This window comes from Sphaerodactylus townsendi, linkage group LG12 (assembly GCF_021028975.2).
Source record: "Sphaerodactylus townsendi isolate TG3544 linkage group LG12, MPM_Stown_v2.3, whole genome shotgun sequence".
Classification (NCBI taxonomy): domain Eukaryota; kingdom Metazoa; phylum Chordata; class Lepidosauria; order Squamata; family Sphaerodactylidae; genus Sphaerodactylus; species Sphaerodactylus townsendi.
This window is the reverse complement of record NC_059436.1, coordinates 50,822,187-50,843,174: the sequence shown is the minus strand read 5'-3', so window position 1 is coordinate 50,843,174 and position 20,988 is coordinate 50,822,187. Positions and strand designations below refer to the sequence as shown.

At 48.6% G+C, this 20,988-nt stretch overlaps 1 protein-coding gene across 1 annotated transcript in view; it reads right to left on the bottom strand.

Moving 5' to 3' along the window:
* SPTAN1 (spectrin alpha, non-erythrocytic 1) overlaps positions 1 to 20,988 on the bottom strand; it is a 113,997-nt gene that overhangs the window by 34,830 nt on the left and 58,179 nt on the right. The window contains 13 exon segments of the mRNA XM_048512218.1: positions 5,624 to 5,638; positions 7,842 to 8,004; positions 8,644 to 8,747; positions 9,481 to 9,627; positions 9,724 to 9,921; positions 12,102 to 12,201; positions 12,326 to 12,507; positions 13,046 to 13,190; positions 16,022 to 16,113; positions 17,106 to 17,153; positions 17,793 to 17,828; positions 19,519 to 19,542; positions 20,580 to 20,684. Coding sequence (XP_048368175.1) covers positions 5,624 to 5,638; positions 7,842 to 8,004; positions 8,644 to 8,747; positions 9,481 to 9,627; positions 9,724 to 9,921; positions 12,102 to 12,201; positions 12,326 to 12,507; positions 13,046 to 13,190; positions 16,022 to 16,113; positions 17,106 to 17,153; positions 17,793 to 17,828; positions 19,519 to 19,542; positions 20,580 to 20,684 — 1,359 coding nt within the window.

Genomic DNA, 20,988 nt, shown 5'->3' with positions numbered 1-20,988 from the left:
TCGTTTAGAAAAAACCAGTTGGCTCCCTCTTCCTCCACCTCACCCGCTCAAGCAGGGGCCAGCCTGCTCTAGCCTCCAGCAAGTCCTGCGTGCACCGCTCTGTGCCTCTCTAGCATCTCTGCCTCCTCTGTGTCCCCGTCCCCCCCCCCGGCAGCAGCCATCTGGAGCACAGGCACCAGGCCCACCAGCCAAGTCCTCCCTGCTCACCACGGGGCGCGCACGTCATGCTCAGTGGCCCAGGCCAGCCTAGATGTGTGTGTGTAGGGGGTGATTTTCCGTCCCCCACATGATGAACTCTGTGTGCGCGTGCCCACAGAGAGGGCTCTGAGTGCCACCTCTGGCACCCGTGCCATAGGTTTGCCATCACTGCCATAAGAGTACAACGAAACAGTTCGCGTGTTGAGAATTCCTATCAGCCTCTCATGTGCCACCTTCAGATATGTACCAGCAAATTTTTTTTTCAGATCCTTAGCTTCCTAGGCGGAGTTAGAATACATTGGTATACATTTCATACATCTGGGGAGGAGAGGGGCTGTGGAGCTATCAGAACAAGTTAAGGCAAAAACATCCTCTCTGTGGAAAGGAAGACAGGGAGACAGGGGCGTAGCTGGGCCGTACTGCGCCCGGTGCAGTCTGCGTTTTTCTGCCCACCCACTTACTTAAGTTCAGCCCGAAAGTGCAGGCTGGAAAAAGCGGCCTATTCACTTGAGGCTGACAACAACCTGGTGGGAACTACGCTTCCCAGGAGACCTTGCGAGCCCCAAGGTCTCCTGGGAAGTGTAGTTCCCAACAGGCCGTTTTCAGCCTCAAGTGAACAGGCCACTTTTCCAGCCTGCACTTTCAGGTTGAACTAAGAAAGGGGGGGGGGCAATTTTCTACCCCCAGGCGTGCGCCCGGTGCAATGCGCCCCCCACCCCCTGGTAGCGCCGCCTCTGCAGGGAGATTTCTGAGGCAAGGTTTACAAAAGCAGCAGATACAACTTAGGCCAAATGGATGCTCAGACCACCTATGAACCTGTTGGTTCAACTTGTGTGGGAACTTCTGCAACCACAGGCAGCAGCAACTGATGATTCAGATTCCAACATTTTAATACCAAGCGAACAAAAATGGGTTTATTCAAGCCATGGCCATACAGATCTCCTACGATGAAAGAATGGGCCCAGAAAAGCAAGTTAAGCACTAAAACTTCTAATGGGATGGGCAGTAGTCCATTTCCCTCATGACTGATGAGCCAAACTAAAATAGCCTATCTATACAGTCAAGATGTCCCAAGACCACAACTCCCAAATGATCAAGGCATCAGAGCTTCACAAAACTTTAGTTCTCTCCATGTCAGCCTTTATACCCAGCCCATATCTCACTCTCTGGAGGTCCTATCAAGCACTGGGGTGCAGGGAACCATTCTGGCATCTGGTTAAAAAACATGTTTGTCTTGGAATGAAAGCTCGTCTCTGAATGACCACCTTGTCTTTGTGAAAGAGATCACGATTCTCTTCTATATCCAGACCTCCAAACCAAACATTCCAAATCAATCCGTCAACTGCCGTCGGAAAGACAGTGTGACCAAAATCCTAAAACCTGCTAAGACTCAGGTATGCTACCTAAAGCACTTTGGAGCCCAGATTACATTATGATAAAAGCAGTATTCAGATTCATCCTACGTTGGGCCATCCTGGCAGACTTAATCCCATTTGACAAAAAACAAGCTGGTTTAAGACCAGAGTAGGTCATGGAAGGTCAGAGTCATTACCAAGTGCTTGATGGAGGTGGGATATGACTGACATCAGAAATGAGGATAGGAACATAAGAAAGAGCCTGCTGGATCAGACCAGAGTCCATCTAGTCCAGGGGTCGGGAACCCGCGGCTCGCGAGCCGCATGTGGCTCTTCCGCCGCTGTTCTGCGGCTCCATGAGCCGAGTCACGTATCTTCTTCGCCCGCTTCCTGTAAGGAGGAAGGCGGTAAAGCCATACTTGTTCGGGTGGCCGGCCAGGTTTGAAGCCGCTGATACCCTCTTCGCTTCTGCTTCCGTAGGCCGGGCGCTGATTTTCAGTTTGGCGTCGCCAGGCCGCAAGTGCCGCTGGATTTCTGCAAGGAGCAGGGCGGGCGCTTGTTCGCTCGCCGGCCGGCCAGGCCGGTGCCGCCGAACCCTCTTCGCCTCGCTCTGCAAGCGAGCAGGTCAGGTATTTCACTCTGCTCCTCGCTGCCGGCCAGGCCGAGCCCATCTACACCTGCCCTGCAGCCGGGGGGGGTGGTGGTGGTGGTGGTGAGCAGGCGGTGGGGGTGCGAGCGAGCAAGTGGGCGGGGGAGCGGGGGAGGGTAAGCCAAATGGCTCTTTGAGGGGAAAAGGTTCCCGACCCCTGATCTAGTCCAGCACTCTGCTACTCGCAGTGGCCCACCAGGTGCCTTTGGGAGCTCACGTGCAGGATGTGAAAGCAATGGCCTTCTGCTGCTGCTGCTGCTCTTGAGCACCTGGTCTGCTAAGGCATTTGCAATCTCAGATCGAGGAGGATCAAGATTGGTAGCCAGAGATTGACTTCTCGTCCACAAATCTGTCCAAGCCCCTTTTAAAGCTATCCAGGTTAGTGGCCATCACAGGATCTGTGTGGGATTAGAGAAATTTGTTTAGGTACAACTCCATTCAGCATTAATGTACTTCTGGGATTTTTCCCTTGTCATCAGTTTTCTGTGGAACCTGGGTCCACAAGAAGTTGATTAGGGCTCCATCAACATCTTGTCACCGCAAGGAACTCCACGCAGGCTCCAGGGAACTGCTATAGCACAGGTAACATGTTCAGCTCAGTTCAACTATAGCACAGGTAACATGTTCAGCTCAGTTCAAGTCATTTGAATCTCTGTGTTTCTGCTGTGTGCTTGTAACTGTATTTTTTTTTGCTTTTCCTACCCCTTTTTAAATCCAACCACCCTCTCTCCCTTTTGTTTTTCTCCTTTTCACAATAAACCTTTTCATGAAGACATTTTTTGGCTTCACTTAGCACAATCTATCTCTCTGGGATATTTCTCTTAATCTCTTCCCCATGCGCTAGACTGCAGGGGTGCTGCCAGGATGGTTACAAGTTATTTTGCTATTGCTCCTGTACTGTGCCAGAAGAGGGCCTTCTCAGTGGGTCAGTCTGGAGGCTCTCAGGAGATCCTGAGTGGTGGCAGTGCATGACCAGGGGCACTTTCCAAGGAATTTCTCAGCAAGGAAAGGAACATTTTTCCCTTCCTACCATAACTGACAGTCTTCCAGGACAATTCTCCCAGACAGGAGGGCTGGAACTATTCTAGTCATCTAAGGAAGCTCTTCAAATGCAAGTGAAAAAGAGACAACCACCCTGCTCTTATAGGAAAGACCAGATGGAGCACAGTTGCTGGATATTTGGGTGCTGTGTGGTTTCCGGGCTGTATGGCCGTGTTCTAGTAGCATTTTCTCCTGATGTTTCGCCTGCTTTACTACCATCAGATCCTCTGAAGATGCCAGCCACAGATGCAGGCGAAACGTCAGGAGAGAATGCTGCTAGAACACGGCCATACAGCCCGGAAACCACACAGCGCCCCAGTGATTCCGGCCGTGAAAGCCTTTGACAATACAGTTGCTGGATACTTCTCCCCACCCCTCAGTAGCCCCCATTATCACCCTCACAAAGCTGCCTTGAGGCTGAGATTCCAACCCCCAATGTTTCAGAAAGCAAAATGGCCTGTTATTTGAGGAGGGAAATCATGAGATGACAGCCATGCCCTCTTCTTCATCCCTCTGCCCTGCCTCTTTCTGTGGGCAAAATAAAAAACAAAACTCCCAGGCACAACACTGTTGTGGCTTATAAGAGTGAGACAAGCTAAAGATGCCTCAGCCAAGGACAAGAGGTCGGAGCAACATTTTGACGAGGCTGGGAAGGTGATGCCTTCCCTTCTCCGCTTCAGAGCAGAGTGGCTGCTACCAACATGATTCTCAGCCAACCCCTTCCAGCTTCTTTGCTCTCCGAGAGTGTGAAAGATGACAAAAATGGCAATAGAGAAAAGCAGAGCCAAAAGGAAAGCAGAGATTGGCATAGGACCGGAGGGCCAGTGTGGTGTAGTGGTTAAGAGCAGGTGGATTCTAATCTGGAGAACTGGTTTTGACTCCCCACTCCTCCACCGGAGTGGCAGAGGCTTATCTGGTGAACCAGATGTGTTTCCGCACTTCTACATTCCTGCTGAATGATCTTAGGCTACTCACAGTTCTTCGGAGCTCTCTCAGCCCCACCTACCACACAAGGTGTCTGTTGTGGGGAAAGGAAGGGAAAGGAGCGTGTGAGCCACCCCGAGTCTCCTTACAGGAGAGAAAGGTGGGGTACAAATCCAAACTCTTCTTCTTCTCTGAGGCCCAAACAGACGGATGAACAGGCTAATATCCCTTGTTTAAGGTCAATGCTGTTTCCTGTCTCCAAGGAAGGGGGTTTCCAAAGGACACATACTAAACAGGCATGCTGCTGGACAAGCTTCAAGAATACATTTGCCATACGTTATTCTGCCCTGTTTGGTTTTTAACATAATCAACTTAGCTATAGTGCTGGCCATGCTCCTGTGGAGCTTCCATTCACATATCCCTAGTGTGAAACCAATTCAATCATTGCTGCTTGCTATATTCTCAGACGAAGAGTACCCTATGAGCTGGGCAGATCTTTTTTTAAAAGAGAAGGCAATCAACCTTATGTCCCCCATAGGCCGCTGCGTTCGGCAGCAGCAGAGCTGCTGGAGATCCCTGGACCTGCGATGGTGCGGCTGGCCTCAACCCGGGCCAGGACCTTTACGGCCCTGGCCCCTGCCTGGTGGAATGCTCTACCTCCAGCTGTCCAGGCCCTGCGGGACCTTGGTGAGTTCCGCAGGGCCTGTAAGACTGAGCTATTCCACCGGGCCTTTGGGGGGGGGCTGGCCGCGGTTTTATCACCCCCCCATTGAGGCTGCTGCCTTCCATCTGGTCGGGCCCTGATTTCCATCTTGGGTCCTACCTATCCCCTCCCTCCGCTGGCCTTTAGATCGGGCGCTTTGTTGTTTTAACTGGTATGTAACTTGTAACGGTTATTTAAGCTTTTAAAGTTTTACGTTTTTAATGAATTAAGCTGCATTCTTGCATTTGAAATGTTTTGTTGATTGTTGTTTCAAGTGCAGCTATTTTGTGAGCCGCCTCGAGCCCTTCGTGGGTGAGGCGGCTTATAAATCTCATAATAAATGAATAAATAAACCTTAATTCTAGGTCGGATCTATTAGGCACCTTCTCAAAACAAACTAGCAACAGCCTTGCTAAGTCCGTAGGTCATGCAGAACACTGCTGGAAAACAAATATGTTAATATGACGCTGATGAGGCATTACTGAAAGCAAGGAAGAAACAAAGAGAGAGAGACATCCTGACACATCTTGACACATCGGGCAAAAGCCACACCCAGACGGCAGCTCAGTCAGTAGCACAGAAGTCATGGAGCGGTGACAAAAATCAAGAAAATGAGAGACGGAACGAATGGACGGACGGATGAGTGAGTGGATGAGCGACACCAAAAAACAAGCAGACCTTCTGCCCAAGTGTGATTTGTGCAGAGGGACAAACATATATCAAGCCAAATCCACTCAAACCGTTGAAACTTACCAGTAGTTTGGAAAGCTACAAAACAGATTGAAAGAAGAACAGATCAGGGCATTTCATATTGATCCACACAATAGTACTTCAAAAAACAAAAAGCAAAACCACCAACCAACCTGACCAGTCACTAAAAACAAGATTACCCTCTACACCTTCAAACTATATGGGGAGCTTGGATGCAAGAAAGAAATTCTGGTTTTATTTCTTAATTGAGCCCTGAAGAAGGGGGGAGGGGAAGGACCTCCCAATTAATTCTGCGCAACACACAAATCTGTAAATCAGGCTTTTATTCAACTATCAGTTCATTCACAATCTTCTGGCCGTCCTGGGTTTCCCAGGCTGTGGTCTGCTGGTTTTTGCTTCTAATGTTTTACCCATATCTATGGCTGGCATCTTCAGAGGCATGTCATGTACCAGCAACATACCTCTGAAGATGCCAGCCACAGACATGGGCGAAATGTTAGCAGGACCAGACCACAGCCACACAGCCTGGAAAACCTAAAACAGCCAAAGGGTGTTTCACGGCTTTCACGGCTAGATTCAACTGGTTGTTGTGGGTATTCCGGGCTGTGTGGCTGTGATCTGGTAGATCTTGTTCCTAATGTTTCGCCTGCATCTGTGGCTGGCAGCTTCAGAGGTGTATCACAGAGGGAAGTCTATTACTGGACACAGTGTGTAACAGACTTCTCTCTGTGATACACCTCTGAAGATGCCAGCCACAGACAGGGACGTGGGTATAGATTTTTTTTGGGGGGGGGTTTCAGGGGCAGGGCCACGCTCCCACCCACCCCTGGGGCATGGCCATGCCTCCCTAAGCCCCGCCCCCAGTGCTTATAAAAGCAGCTCTCTGAGGCCAGGGACAGCAGACTTCCCTGACCTGCCCTCTCCTGCCCCCCCACCAGCTAGGCTCCCAGCTGGCAGCCCCTTCTGCCCTCCCCTCTGGGCAGAGGCATAGCTAGGGCAAAAGGAGCCCAGTGCAAAATCTGAGCCCCCCCCCCACCCCCCCCCCGCGGCCACTGTAATGCTGGAATCCACCCCCAAACACCATCGCTTGCAATGGTGTTTAAACTAGAGAGCCCATATTCTCCTTTTAAATCCTCCTTAAAGGGAGAATCTGGGGTCCTTAGTTAAACAACATTGAAAGTGATGCTGTTTTGGGGTGGATTCTCCCCCATCCTGTAACAGTATCACTTTCAATGTTTAAACTGGGGACCTCACATTCTCCCTTTAAATCCATACTGAAGGGGGTGGATTTAAAAGGTGAATCTGGGGAAAGTTTGGGGGTGCCTGCTGTCAGGGGTACAATTACTAAGCTAGCAGCATCAAACTTTCAGGGCATCTTTAGGAGACTCTCCTGATGATACCACCCAGGTTTGGTGTAGTTTGGTTCAGGGGGTCCAAAGTTATGGACCCTCAAAGGTGTAGCCTCCATCTTCTATTAGCTCCCATTGGAAACAATGGGGGCACCCCTTTGGGGAGTTCATATTTATGGACCCTCTGGACCAAACTTCCCCAAACCTGGGTGGTATCAGTAAGATACTCTCCTAATGATACCACCCAGGTTTGGTGAAGTTTGGTTCAAGAAGTCCAAAGTTATGGACCCTCAAAGGTGTAGTCCCCATCTTCTATTAGCTCCCATTGGAAACAATGGGGGATGGGGGCACCCCCTTGGGGAGTCCATAACTTTGGACCCACTGAACCAAACCTCACCAAACGTGGGTAGTATCATCAGAAGAGTCTCCCAAACAATCCCTGAAAGTTTGGTGCTGATAGCTGAAAAAATGCACTCCCTGCAGTCCAAAAACCAAAACCCCCCACTAAAAATACAACGCCCCCCCCCCCCCACAAACGGAGGGTGGAGCTTCAGACATGCAATGGGGGGGGGTTTGAACTCGAGAACCCCCCCTTACATCCTTGGCCACAGATGCAGGTGAAACGTTAGGAACAAGATCTACCAGACCACGGCCACACAGCCCAGAAAACCCACCAGAACCAGTTGAATCCGGCCGTGAAAGCCTTTGACATCACAATCTTCTACTTCACTTCTTCTACCTCCACTTTGAAGGAAAGCAACATTTTATTTAAGAATTTTTGCTTTCCTGGGCAGACGTTAACTCGAGGCACACTTTTCTTTCTCTGTTTTACAAACTTGTTGCAGACAACAACAGGACAATGCTACCTATACGTCACCCTTCATGTTGCCATTTATGGAACAACTGGTCACCTGGATGTTTGTTGGGTCTTTATAGGATTCGTCGCTTGCCGTCTGGAGTTTCTCACTGATCCAAGCCTCTATTTCATCCACGTCCCGGCTAAACTGTTGCAGCGTCTGAGATTCTCCCAGCTTAGATCTCTTCTCAATCATCTGAGCTTTCAGTCGGCGCCACCTGTAAAAAAATTCCCCGGCCAGAGTCAATGTATAGCCGAAGGTATTTGTGCAACAGCACAGCTCTTCAGGCAACAGAGTGAAAGTCTAGCAGATGTATGGGATCCACCTAGGACAGTGATGGCGAACCTTTTCGAGACCGAGTGCCCAAATTGCAACCCAAAACCCACTTATTTATCGCAAAGGGCCAAAACGGCAATTTAACCTGAATACTGAGGTTTTAGTTTAGAAAAAACGGTTGGCTCCGAGGCGTGCGTTACTCGGGAGTAAGCTTGGTGCTTTGCTTTGAAGCAACCGTGCAACTTTTCCAATGGGTGAATCACGACCCTAGGAGGGTTTACTCAGAAGCAAGCCCCATTGACAGCAACTGAACTTACTCCCAGGTAAAGGATTGTGCTTTAGTTCTCCACTGAAAATCAGTGAGGTTTAACAGTGCTTAACAGGGTTACCTACTCTGCTTCCCCAAAACTAGATCTTAGGTTTAATGCTAATAATCGAGCCCAGCGGCCCAGGCCAATGTAGGTGGGGGTGGGGGCACTCTGTTTGCGTGTGCCCACCGAGAGGGCTCTGAGTGCCACCTCTGGCACCTGTGCCATAGGTTCGCCACCACTGCCCTAGGATTTTCAGCCAGTCCACCCACCTGTCCAGAACCTCGTTCCGCCTGTTGGCAATAACTCCTTTAGCATAGTGGTCACCTGCAATCAGTTGGTCAGCAAAAGACTGAAGGGCAGCAATCTTTTCCTCCTGCAAAAGAGAAAAACCGCAAGGTGGGGAAAGAGATACCACGAAGAACGAAAGCAATAGAAGTTTGAACAGCCATGTGAAATGTAGCAAAGGGATCGTTCTGGAAACACAAAGAGCAGCAGTGGCATAGTGGTTGAGAGCAGGTGCACTCTAATCTGGAGGAACCGGGTTTGATTCCCCGCTCTGCCGCCTGAGCTGTGGAGGCTTATCTGGGGAATTCAGATTAGCCTGTGCACTCCCATACACGCCAGCCGGGTGACCTTGGGCTAGTCACAGTTCTTCGGAGCTCTCTCATCCCCACCCACCTCACAAGGTGTTTGTTGCGCAGGGGAGGGGAAGGGGAAGGAGTTTGTAAGCCCCTTACAGGAGAGAAAGGGGGGATATACATCCAACTCTTCTTCCTCTTCTATGAATATATGAAGCTGCCTCGTACCGACTGAGACTGCTGGCCCATCAAAGCCAGTCTTCTCTTCTCCAAGAATTCAGGTAGAACTCTTACACAACACCTTAATACCTGTACCATTTTCAGTGGAGGTGCTGTGGACTGAATCTGGGATCTTCTGTGGGCCACACAGACCCCTCTCCCATAGCCACAGTCCCTCCCCTGATACTTTTTAAATACAGATATGATTCTAGGGACGCCACCTGGCACAGGAACTCACTGCTTTTCGTACTGAAGAGCTCCAGGCCACAAGAAGCCGCTCCATCTCCTAACTGTGACCATCCTTCTCACCTGAACGTTGATGGCCTTGTCAAAGTCCTCGTGCTTCTTGATGAGAGCCTCCACACTGTCTAAGGAATCCCCTTTATCCTCGGTGTTTAGGAAAGCCTCCCGGGCTGCCATCCAGTTCTCTGCCTGTTCGCAGTCCCGATGGAACAGCTAGCAAGGGAAAACAAGAACGTTACGGGAATGGACCGATCTGCAGCGCTCAAAACTCCCCTTCCCAAGGCACGAGGCTCAGTCGAACAGGTGTACCTGAAGCTCCAGGCACTGCTCCAACATCATTCGGCGCTGGAACCAGGCTTTCTCCAACTCAGTCCGTTCTTTTTCCAGAATGTCCAGCTTCTCTTTGATCTCGGGGCTGGTGTAGTGGCCGTGTGCTAAGAGCTGCTGCCCAAACTGATCAAATGCCTGGAAGGTGCCAGCCCGGGCATCTATTTCAGTACGATGTTCCTATAGTAAAGGGAGAGGAATTTGCTGAACAACTGTAGCATTTTGAATGCAGCCATTTGTTTGGCCAACACACGCCCACCGGTGGATACAAACTTGGCTTTTAACGGTACATCTTCACTCCTTACAGCAACTTCTGTTATTCTGTGCCTCAAATGCACATTTACAACAGCAGCCTGTGTTCATTAAGCAGGTCAGATCTGCTTCCCGCTGCAGCAAATACCCTGCTTCTACTCGCACAGAAGCCAAGCACTTAGTTGCAATTGTTTATCTGCTGTTGATGAGGCCAAAAAAGGCACTCTGGTCTTGCCCTGTCTCCAGGGGAGGATGTGGAACCCCGTCCCTGGCTGTGGGCCATTTTGCTTTGAGTTATTTATTCCAAAATCCAAAGCCTTTATTGGCATTATAAATTAAAGAGTTAGTAAAAAGGGGCATTTATCTACTATCTGAGACATTAAAACATTAAAATACATTAAAACAGCACTGAACATTCACAACATTCACGCACACATAAAATAATTTAGCCGTTAGTACTATGTAGGCAATGATTGCGCCTGACCAAATAGTTCCTCAAAAAACTTGCAACATTCTCACATACGAGATCACAGGAACCGTTGAGTAGAAAATTCATAACAGATGGTAGCCTAACATCGTTTGAGCTCTCTATCAGTGGACAGATGTATATAGAGCGTAACGACTTGTACATTGGACATTCCAATAGTACATGTTGAACAGTCTCAACAACGGCCATATTACATTGGGAGTTATTTATTTATTTATTTATTTATTATTGGATTTAATATACCGCCCTATCCCCGAAGGGCTCAGGGCGGTGAACAATATAAAATATTATATATAAAAACATACATTCAATTTAAAACAGTTAGGTACTAAAACAATGTCCCACGAAACCCGTATACAACCCTCCCAGAAAGGAATAATGGGTCCCGATGATGTTAGGGACCCCTGTAAAGCCGGGGGGGGGGGGGGGGGGGGCACTGTCAGCGGCTGGTCTCTCCAAAGGCCAGGTGGGACAACTCGGTCTTACAAGCCCTGCGGAACTCTCCAAGGTCCCGCAGGGCGCGGACAGCTGGTGGTAGAGTGTTCCACCAGGCCGCCGCCAGAGCCATAAAGGCCCTGGCCCGAGTGGAGGTCAGCCGCGTCATTGAGGGGCCAGGGATCTCCAGTAAATTGGCCTCTGCTGAACGCAGAGGTCGAACCGGGACATATGGGTTAACGCGGTCCCGAAGGTACAAGGATCCCAGGCCGCGTAAGGCCTTAAAGGTCAAGGTTATGCTGTACAGAATTGTGCAGGCAAATTGTAATGGCTTCTTCAAGGGGCGGGGAGTCTGCACCTGGGTCCTTAACTCAGAGCGACCTCGGGGAAGGTGAAAGCTTGTTCACAGCTGGTGGGAAGACAAAGGGAGGGGGTTGCCTAGCAACAGATTGAAGGGAGGGCATGTGTAGTTGGGATTAATGGGAAAGCCAAGTTATGAAGCTTTTAGTTTTGGCAAAAGCCTTAAGGTGCCTTGTTTGCAACTACACTCAGTGGTGCATCTGCCCAGGGACGGGGGGGTCCCCTGTCCCCGCCACTAATCTGGTCTTGTGGGGGGCGCAAAATTGCCCCCCCACGTGACCAGGAAGACATTCTGCCTCGTCGTCTTCAGGCACCCTCGGCCCCACCCAGGTCGTCACAGACATGGGCGGGGCCAAGGAAGCCCAAGGACATTGCTCCCCCAAGCCTCACACCCCCCCCCCCGGCTCCCAGCCGGCAGTCCCTTCTCCCCTCCCCTCTGGGAGCAGAAGCAACTGCAGGGCTCCGTCGTCTCCTTTGGTTTTATAAGCATGGGGGGCGGGGCTCAGGGGGTGGAGTCCCACCCCCCTGAGCCCTGCCCCCAGGTGTAGCGAGAGGGGGTGCCCGGAGATAGCAGTCTCCAGTGCTACGCCTCTGACTACACTCAATAAATCAATTTGGTATTTACTGGGTCTGTTCATTGGGAGGTCTATGGGACACAGCACAGACAATGTGGGAAGCCCTGCCGGCAACTCCTTCCATCCTCACAAGGGTCTGCAAATGGAGCATTCTCCCAGCACGCCACATGCTGCGACACTCCTCCCATGCTAGAATGCTGCATTACCTTGCTTGCCAGCAATAAAGCATGCTTACAAGCCTGTTTAAGTACCTGGTGTCTCTCCAGCAAAGCCTCTGCTCCAGTTACATCCTTTGCCAGTTCGTCTGAAGAGACCAGCCCACGGATCCCATTAATCCAAGACATGAGGTCCCTGCAAATTGCACACATAGAATTAGAAGTGTTCCGCGCCCATCGCTTTATGGGAGGAAAGAAACATAACATTGGTTCTCGGTGGACCAAAGTCTTTTCAAACCCTCCTCCAAGAAGCAACCGACCTGAAATCGCTGAGGAAACGCTGCAGGTCATGGGAGTCCCCTAGCTTCTCTTTGCGCTGGTTGGCCCGTTTCCCTAGGCTGCTCCAAGCCTGGTTCAGCTCCGTGCATTTTTCCTGGAGATCTTCAGCAGACTCCGGGTGAGACTGAATCAGGCGTTCAGCAGTCTCTCCTAGAGAGTTCACCTAAAGGACCGCAAAAGGAAGAAACCGTTAGGAGTAAGAATGCTGTGGCCTCTCCCCAGCTCATTCCTCATCAACTAGAGCAGTGGTGGCAAACCTATGGCATGGGTGCCAGAGGTGGCACTCAGAGCCCTCTCTGTGGGCACTCGCACACAGAGTTCACACACACATCTAGGCTGGCCTGGGCACGATCCTTTACCTGGGAGTAAGCTCGGTTGCTGGCAATGGGACTTGCTTCTGAGTAAACCCTCCTAGGATCGTGATTCACCCATTGGAAAAGTTGCACAGTTGCTTCACTAAGCTTACTCCTGAGTAATGCGCGCCTCGGAGCCAACCGTTTTTTCTAAACTAAAACCTCAGTATTCAGGTTAAATTGCCATGTTGGCACTTTGCAATAAATAAGTGGGTTTTGGGTTGCAATTTGGGTACTCAGCCTCGAAAAGGTTCACCATCACTGAACTAGAGCCATGTACATTGCTGGTGCTCTAGCAACACATTCAACAGAACACAAAAACAGCACCGCGGATTGTTCCGTCCTCACCTTGTCTCCAAGAGCTGCAAGGTCTCTCTCAAAGCCCTCGTGCTTGCGCTGAAGGGCCTGCACGCTTGCCAGGTCGTGTCCATAGTTGTCAGTATTTAAGGCCTGATTCTTTTCTTCAATCCATTCCTTTGTCTCGTCAGCATCTCTGCAAGACAAGGAAGAAATTAAATCAAACGTCAACCATCAATAACCTTTTTCGAAGAACTGTTAAGAACATAAGGAAGAGCCTGCTGGATCAGACCAGAGTCCATCTAGTCCAGCACTCTGCTACTCACAGTGGCCCACCAGGTGCCTTTGGGAGCTCACATGCAGGAGGTGAAAGCAAGGCCTTCTGCTGCTGCTGCTCCCATTGTACCCAGAGGTGGGATCCAGGAGGTTCTCACAGGTTCCCGAGAGTAGGTTACTAATTATTTGTGTGTGCCGAGAGGGGGTTACGAATTGGTGATTTTGCCACGTGATTCTTGCCTTAGTTACGCCCTCCTCTCAGCAGTAGCGGGCAGAACTTGAAGCAGTCTAGCAGGAGGTGCACCAGCGTGCGTGGCAGCCTGCGCCTGTGTGCATTTGTTTCCTGCCCAAGGACCGGCACAGTGGCTGCATCCTTGCCACAGCCCTGCCCAGGAATGCCCCGCCTCGGAATGCCCGGCCACACCCCCATCGTGCCCCGCCCAGCCCCACTGGCGCTACGCCACAGTTCAAATCCCACCACCATGGGAACCTGTTACTAAAATTTTTGGATCCCACCACTGGAAAAAACTCTAAAATCCTCCCAGCTGCTGGGACTCCCCCCAAAAGGTGGTGGTAACCGCAGGGCTGATGCAATTGGCGCCAAACCCAGGATGGAAGCTGGTCAGCTCCACTCCCAGGAATGCCTGCGCCTCACTGATGGGGCTGGGAGTGGTGTGGGAGCACTGGTGTGAGGCCGGGGGCCATGGCCCGCTGTTGCAGAGTACCAGATTCTCCAAAAGGTATGTGCCCCAGGGAGGGCATTTCCACTGACGTAGGCCTGTGATCGATCGATCGATCGATCGATCCATCCCTCCCCTAACCTAACCTAACCTATTTATTTATTTCTTGGATTTCTATACTGCCCCATCCCTGGAGGGCTCCGGGCAGTGTACAGCATAAAATTCATACAGTATCAAATAAAGGAGCAAATCATACAAAACACAGTAAACAAATAACATAGCTCCATCCAGTTAATAATCAATAAAACTCTAGAGGAGGTTTTGCCCCCCCTCCCTTCCCCAGATTGGGCTGCCCAGCTAATAAGTACCCTCTCACTTGAGAAGGAATAGTCCACTGGCGGGGAGATTTCTGAACTGAGAAGCTGAATGATCATTGGTCCCAGTTGAGCCAATGGAATGTGTGAGGAAAGATTGGAGAAAGGGACTTGCTGCCTCATCTCTTCTTCTACGGTAGCCACGTCGTGTTTACATTATCATTATCCAAGTCAGTTTGGGGGGCTAAAAGTAGCTGCTGGCATCGTTCATGTATTTTTATTGATTTAGTTTTTAATTTTAAATGTTCAAATGTTTTAATGTTTCCATGTGTACTGCCAGCCTAAAAACAAATGAAGTCAATAATAACTGAGACGCCTTGTGTGGAGTTAAACAAAACTTTCTCTCACGAGACAATGGCCCCTTCCGCACATGCAGAATAATGCGTTTTCAAACCATTTTCACAACTGTTTGCAAGTGGATTTTGCCATTCCGCACAGCTTCAAAGAGCACTGAAAGCAGTTTGAAAGTGCATTATTCTGCATGTGCGGAATGAGCCAATGAAACATTCATCATTTAAAATCCAGTTGGCTTTAACCCCTTTCATTTTTAGAGCTTAAACATATGAATGGCCTTCACGTGATCCTTTTACAAAACAAGTAGTTATGACACTGGCGTAATGCCCATTGGGCAAGGTGGGCAGCTGCCCAGGGCATCACCTTGTGGGGGGCATCAAAATGCTGGCTTCGTTTTTGGGTATTTTACTGGTTTTCCATTTGTGGCCTGCAGGGGGCGCAGTTTTTAGGCTAGCGGCACCAAAATTTCAGCGTATCATCAGGAGACTGTCCTTATGCTATCCCCCAAGTTTGGTGAGGTTTGGTTCAGGGAGTCCAAAGTTATGGACTCCCAAAGGGGGTGCCCCTATCCCCCATTGTTTCCAATGGGAGCTAATAGGAGATGGGGGCTACAGTTTTGAGGGTCCATAACTTTGCCCCCCCTGAACCAAACTGCACCAAACTTGGGGGGTATCATTAGGGCAGTCTCCTGATGAGACCCTGAAAGTTTTGAGACTGTGCCTTCAGAAATGTGCCCCCCACAGCCTGCAACCCCCATTGACAGCAATGCAGAAAACTCAATGCAGAACCAAGATTCTTGGGCAAATTTCTAGGATGTTCCTGCAGGGGGTGCATTTTTGGATGTATCAGCACCAAAATTTCAGTGTATCATCTGGAGATGATGGCACCCCCCAAGTTTGGTGCAGTTTGGTTCAGGGGGGCCAAAGTTATGGACCCTCAAAACTGTAGCCCCCATCTCCTATTAGCTCCCATTGGAAACAATGGGGGATAGGGGCACCCCCTTTGGGAGTCCATAACTTTGGACTCCCTGAACCAAACCTCACCAAACTTGGGGAGTAGCATAAGGACAGTCTCCTGATGATATGCTGAAATTGTGGTGCTGATATGTCTAAAAATGCACCCCCTGCAGACACCAATGTCCTGGTGCAAAAAAAAAAATTTGGTCATGGTGGAGTGGCCGCCCATTGGGCGGGGGGGGGGGGCGGGGCGGCATCCAACTCAGGTTTTGCCCAGGGCTACAGTTTGCCCAGGGCTGCCTTGTTACGCCCCTGAGTTATGAAGGTGCAGCTTTGGAAGGCAACTGCCTGCAGAGAGAACCAGGAGGAGACAGAAGCTGCAAAGATCCAACCCATAATCGATCTATGATGTCACATCCAGCATGAAGAAAAAGAACTGCTCCTGACCTGTGAAATCTCTGGACCTCGTGGGCACTGCCTAACAACTGGCTTCGCTCTTCGGCCAACTGCTGGAGAGATCGCCAGCGCTCATTCAGGTCCTGAAAGACAAAGAAAAATGCATGACCAACTGAGAGGCATTTTTATCTTCCAGTCTTCCTTCTAGGACTTGTCTGATCAACCAAAAAAGGTGCCCAGATCAACATGACAATGTATTTGAAAGCAATATCTTTAACAGAAGTATTTTCAGAAATTACAGACAGGAAGTACCATTGGCATTTGTGGGTTTTCTGGGTCTGTGTGGCTGTGGTCTGATAGTTTTTGCTCCTAACATTTCTCCTGCAACTATGATTGGCGTCTTTAGAGGGATGTCACAGTAAGATGTGTTTCTCTCTGTGAGAATGCCACCTTAGAAGAGACATTCCTCCTCTCCTATTCAGAAAAGAATGCTTCTTCTGCGCTGGAGCCTGCTGAAACACGTTTGCTTTCTTATGATCATATTCACACAGCATTAGACAAATTCTCAGAGGACACATCCTCCAATGGCTGTCATCCATGGTGGCTAACTGCAGACTTCATGTTCAGAAGTGTCTGAGTGTCTCAATACCAGTTGCTGGGGGGACAACAGGGGAAGGCCTCTGTGAAACCAGTTTTCCCGGAAGGACTTAGTTGACTAATTCAGGAAACAGGATTTGCTGGACCACATGGACATTTGTACTCAAGATAACCCCTTATCAAAAATCCAAATGTTTCTTTTTATTCAAAACGGTTGTTTTAGGCACATGCAAATTTATGCAGACTGATTAATCAATTAAACTCTATGATCTAGTGCAGGGGTCTGCAACCTGCGGTTCTCCAGATGTTCATGGACTACAATTCCCATCAGCCCCTGCCAGCATGGCCAATTTGTAGTCCATGAACATCTGGAGAGCCGCGGGTTGCAGACCCCTGATAGTGGCTAAGAGAAACCCTCCTTTGCAAAGCTTCATTCAAAGGAGCAATGAAAAGTAAGGAGAGAGAGAAAGAGAGAGGGAGATAGAGAGACCCACTGCTAAAGACTGGAAAGACATGGGATAACATGCTATTGACTTGCCTTGATGGAGTTGAAAGTCGTCACCGTGTGAATCATCAATCTTGCCGACTGAATAGAGAAGGAGATGCAAACAGTGTTTTAGATGTATACACCCTATTACCCTGTTTCCCCGAATATAAGACATCCCCAAAAAATAAGACATAGTAGAGGTTTTGCTGAAGTGCAAAATATAAGGCATCCCCCGAAAGTAAGACATAGCAAAGTTTTTGTTTGGAAGTATGCCCGACGAACAGAACACAGAAAAATAAGACATCCCCTGAAAATAAGACATAGCATATCTCTGGGAGCAAAAATTAATATAAGACACTGTCTTATATTCGGGGAAACACGGTAGTTCAGACCCCACTGTTGTCAACGTCTTACAGTCACATGCATGCCGCTACCATGAAAGCAAGAAATATGCACTGGTGATGGTACAAAGTACAGTTGAGTAACAGCTGATACAATAGGGTTTTGGAAACTGATTTGTCGTTGCCTGCCTCTGGGTGGGCTGTGAGAGTTCTAAGAGAACTGTGACTAGCCCAAGATCACCAGCAGGCTTCATGTGGAAAAGTGGGGAGTCAAACCCGGTTCTCCAGATTAGAGCTCACCAACCACTACATGATGTTGCCTCCCCAGAAACATGCATTAACATGATAAATAACCTACTTCAAAGGTACTTGCCTATATTTATGTTATTGATCTTACCTTCCAAGGAGATGCTGTCTTAGAGTCAGTTTCATCCTGTTTGAAAGAACAATTAGGAGATCTTCATAATCACAGTACACAAACCACATCCTTATTTGGAATGAAACCATCTAGGACTTAAGTTCGTATCTTTAAAACATGCTCTTATCTATGTTTTACACGGAGAAAAACAAAACAAGGCTTCAGTTCCATGAAAGCTTGGGAGATTATTTCACACTGCACTCCGCAGAACTCACTTTTGAGTCCGCCTGCGCAAGACATGACTGTTTGTGTTAACAGCTGGGCTGTGTAACGAATGGTAGAATTGGAACAATCGTACCAAAAATGGTGTATAAATGGATGACAAGCAGATTCAGAAATTAATTTTTAATGGTGAATAGTGGGACCGATTGGTTTCTATTTAGTTCGCATGGAAAAAAGAGAAGGGCTTCCCCCCCCCCCCCTTACATATAAAAATGGAATGTACAGGTGAGGAAACTATACTTTGACCTTGTCAGGCAGCGCACTTGACATCAAACAGGGCTCTGGTTCTGCAATAGTAATGTGCTCCCCTGAATTGTGGCTTCCTGCCGCCTTTGTGCTTTGTAACCTGTAGTATATAGATTTAGACCAGGCGCCAGTGGGGCTGATAGCCCTCTCTGTCAGCTTGAGAACCAACGATCGTTTCATTCCTGTTTTGAAATGCCTTGCTTTGATGTTTCGGGGGACGGAAGGAAGGGGGGTCCTTTGAGGCATTAAAAGGGGTGCTAGAAGAGCAAGTGGTTGGAACTGGCTTCTTCTAGGGCAGTGAGGGCGAACCTATGGCACAGGTGCCAGAGGTGGCATTCAGATCCCTCTCTGTGGGCATGTGCAGAGTGCCCCACCCCCACACATCTAGGCTGGCCTGAGCCGCTGGGCTTGATTATTAGCATTAAACCGAAGACCTAGTTTTGGGGAAGCAGTGTAGGTAACCCTGTTAAGCGCTGTTAAACCCCACTGATCTTCATGCAAAGAACTAAAGCGCGATCCTTTACCTGGGAGTAAGCTGAGTTGCTGGCAATGGGGCTTGCTTCTGAGTAAACCCTCCTAGGGTTGTGATTTCCCCATTGGAAGAGTTGCACAGTTGCTTCAAAGCAAAGCTACCGACTACCACCAAGCTTACTCCTGAGTAACACACGCCTCGGAGCCAACCATTTTTTCTAAACAAAAACCTCAGTATTCAGGTTAAATTGCCATGTTGGCACTTTTTGATAAATAAGTGGGTTTTGGGTTGCAATTTGGGCACTCGGTCTTGAAAAGGTTCGCCATCACTGTTCTAGGGCCATGCCACTGTCTGACAATAAAAGACTTCTGATTGTAATCACTGAGTCCGGTACTGGTCTAGATCCGGGGCTTGACAGCCCTAACTCTTCCTTTCCTCATTGTTTCTTTATGCATTTTCTTAAACCCAGAGTACTTCTGGTATTGCCCAGGGCTGAAAACTACAAACAGAACACAGAAAAGAAAGGCAGGGTTTCGTTCCTCTTGTTTAAAAACACACACACACATATTTCCCTATGCCTGCTTAATGCCCAAGCCCTTTAGGGATGACATCACATCAAGTTTGATCCTACCACAAAAAAGGATTTAAACATGAAGCACACACTCTTGGGTGCTGCAGATAGATGGACACAAATTCACTAGACCCCTATTCAGCCATTTTTTTAAAAAAAGAAACCAATGTTCACATACTAGAGAAGATGCTTACCCGTGGCATCATTCCATAGACCTCCTAGAAGAGAGAAGAAAATGGTTTCCTTTAGTTTTGTATGAAAAACTCCAGGAGGATGTAAATTGTTTGGGAAGGGGAAGCTAAGGTTTTTCTCATGCACTGAATTAAGGGCAGACAGCAGCTTTGCAACATGTTAATTTTCTGAAGGGTATTATTGCACACTGCAATTTATTAGTGCAATTTATTATTTAGGGAATTTCAAAAAGGAAACATTCCACATTAGCAATCTGGCTGATTTTGTCAGGCTGCACAATGAACAACAAGAAGAAGAGTTTGGATTTATATCCCCCCTTTCTCTCCTGCAGGAGACTCAAAGGGGCTTACAACCTCCTTGCCATTCCGCCCTCACAACAAACACCCTGTGATGTAGGTGGGGCTGAGAGAGCTCCGAGAAGCTGTGACTAGCCCAAGGTCACCCAACTGGCGTGTGTGGGAATTCCCCAGATAAGCCTCCACAGCTCAGGCGGCAGAGCTGGGAATCAAACCCGGTTCCTCCAGATTAGATACACGAGCTCTTAACCTCCTACGCCACTGCTGCTCCTGAACTGAACTGAACCAGATGTGGAAAGTTAATGATATTTCATCACGAAGAGCGGTCTGTGACCAGGAAATAGGATTAAGCCCATAAATTCATCCTTAAGAGTATTCGCTTTTTCTGTTTTACTTGCGGAGAAAAAGCAAACTTAAAGAGACACGGAAAATGCCAAAGAAAATTCTTGATAGGACCTAACTGACAGGCCTCTTCACATGTTACAGAGGTTGGTGCATGCTCACTGCGTTCCTGCAGTGAACACCACGACAAAAGAGATGGCTACCCACATGTTCCCCACGCAGACATGAGGCCAGGAGCCAAGAGCAGTACTTGAAATACTGATCCAAAAGCAAAATTTAGCACAACTGCGTTCAGAGTCATATCAGAAAAGTTCCATTGGGGGAAACAAAAAAAGAAAGATGTGCAGATACATAGCAGCAGCACACTGGAATAAGAACATCAATGTTTCCTGTATATGGCAGGACTAAATCGGGCAGGAACGGACCTGCTGTTGTACCGCTTGAACTTCTTCCGCTATCAGCCCTTCTGATTCCAGGTCGTCTGCCACCTTGTTGATGTCTTTCAGGCGTGACTCGTTGGCTTTCAGATCCTGCACAGAGCAGAACAATCAGAAGATTAAAGCCATCAAGAAAACACTTCGTTCCAGAGGTCATTTCTTTTTTTAAAATTTTTATTAAAAAGATGAAATTAATAACAATACAACAAAAACCATTAAACCACAAACGGTTAAGAAATAAAGGGTAACGGGGAAGTAAGGTGTATTAAAAAACAAAAAATATGTACAACAAAAATTATGACTGCTTAAAAACAGAATTATATTAAAAAAAGAATTTTTCGTGCATCTTGTATTGTTCTCTATAAGTTCCAGAGGTCATTTCTGAAGCACAGGCTAT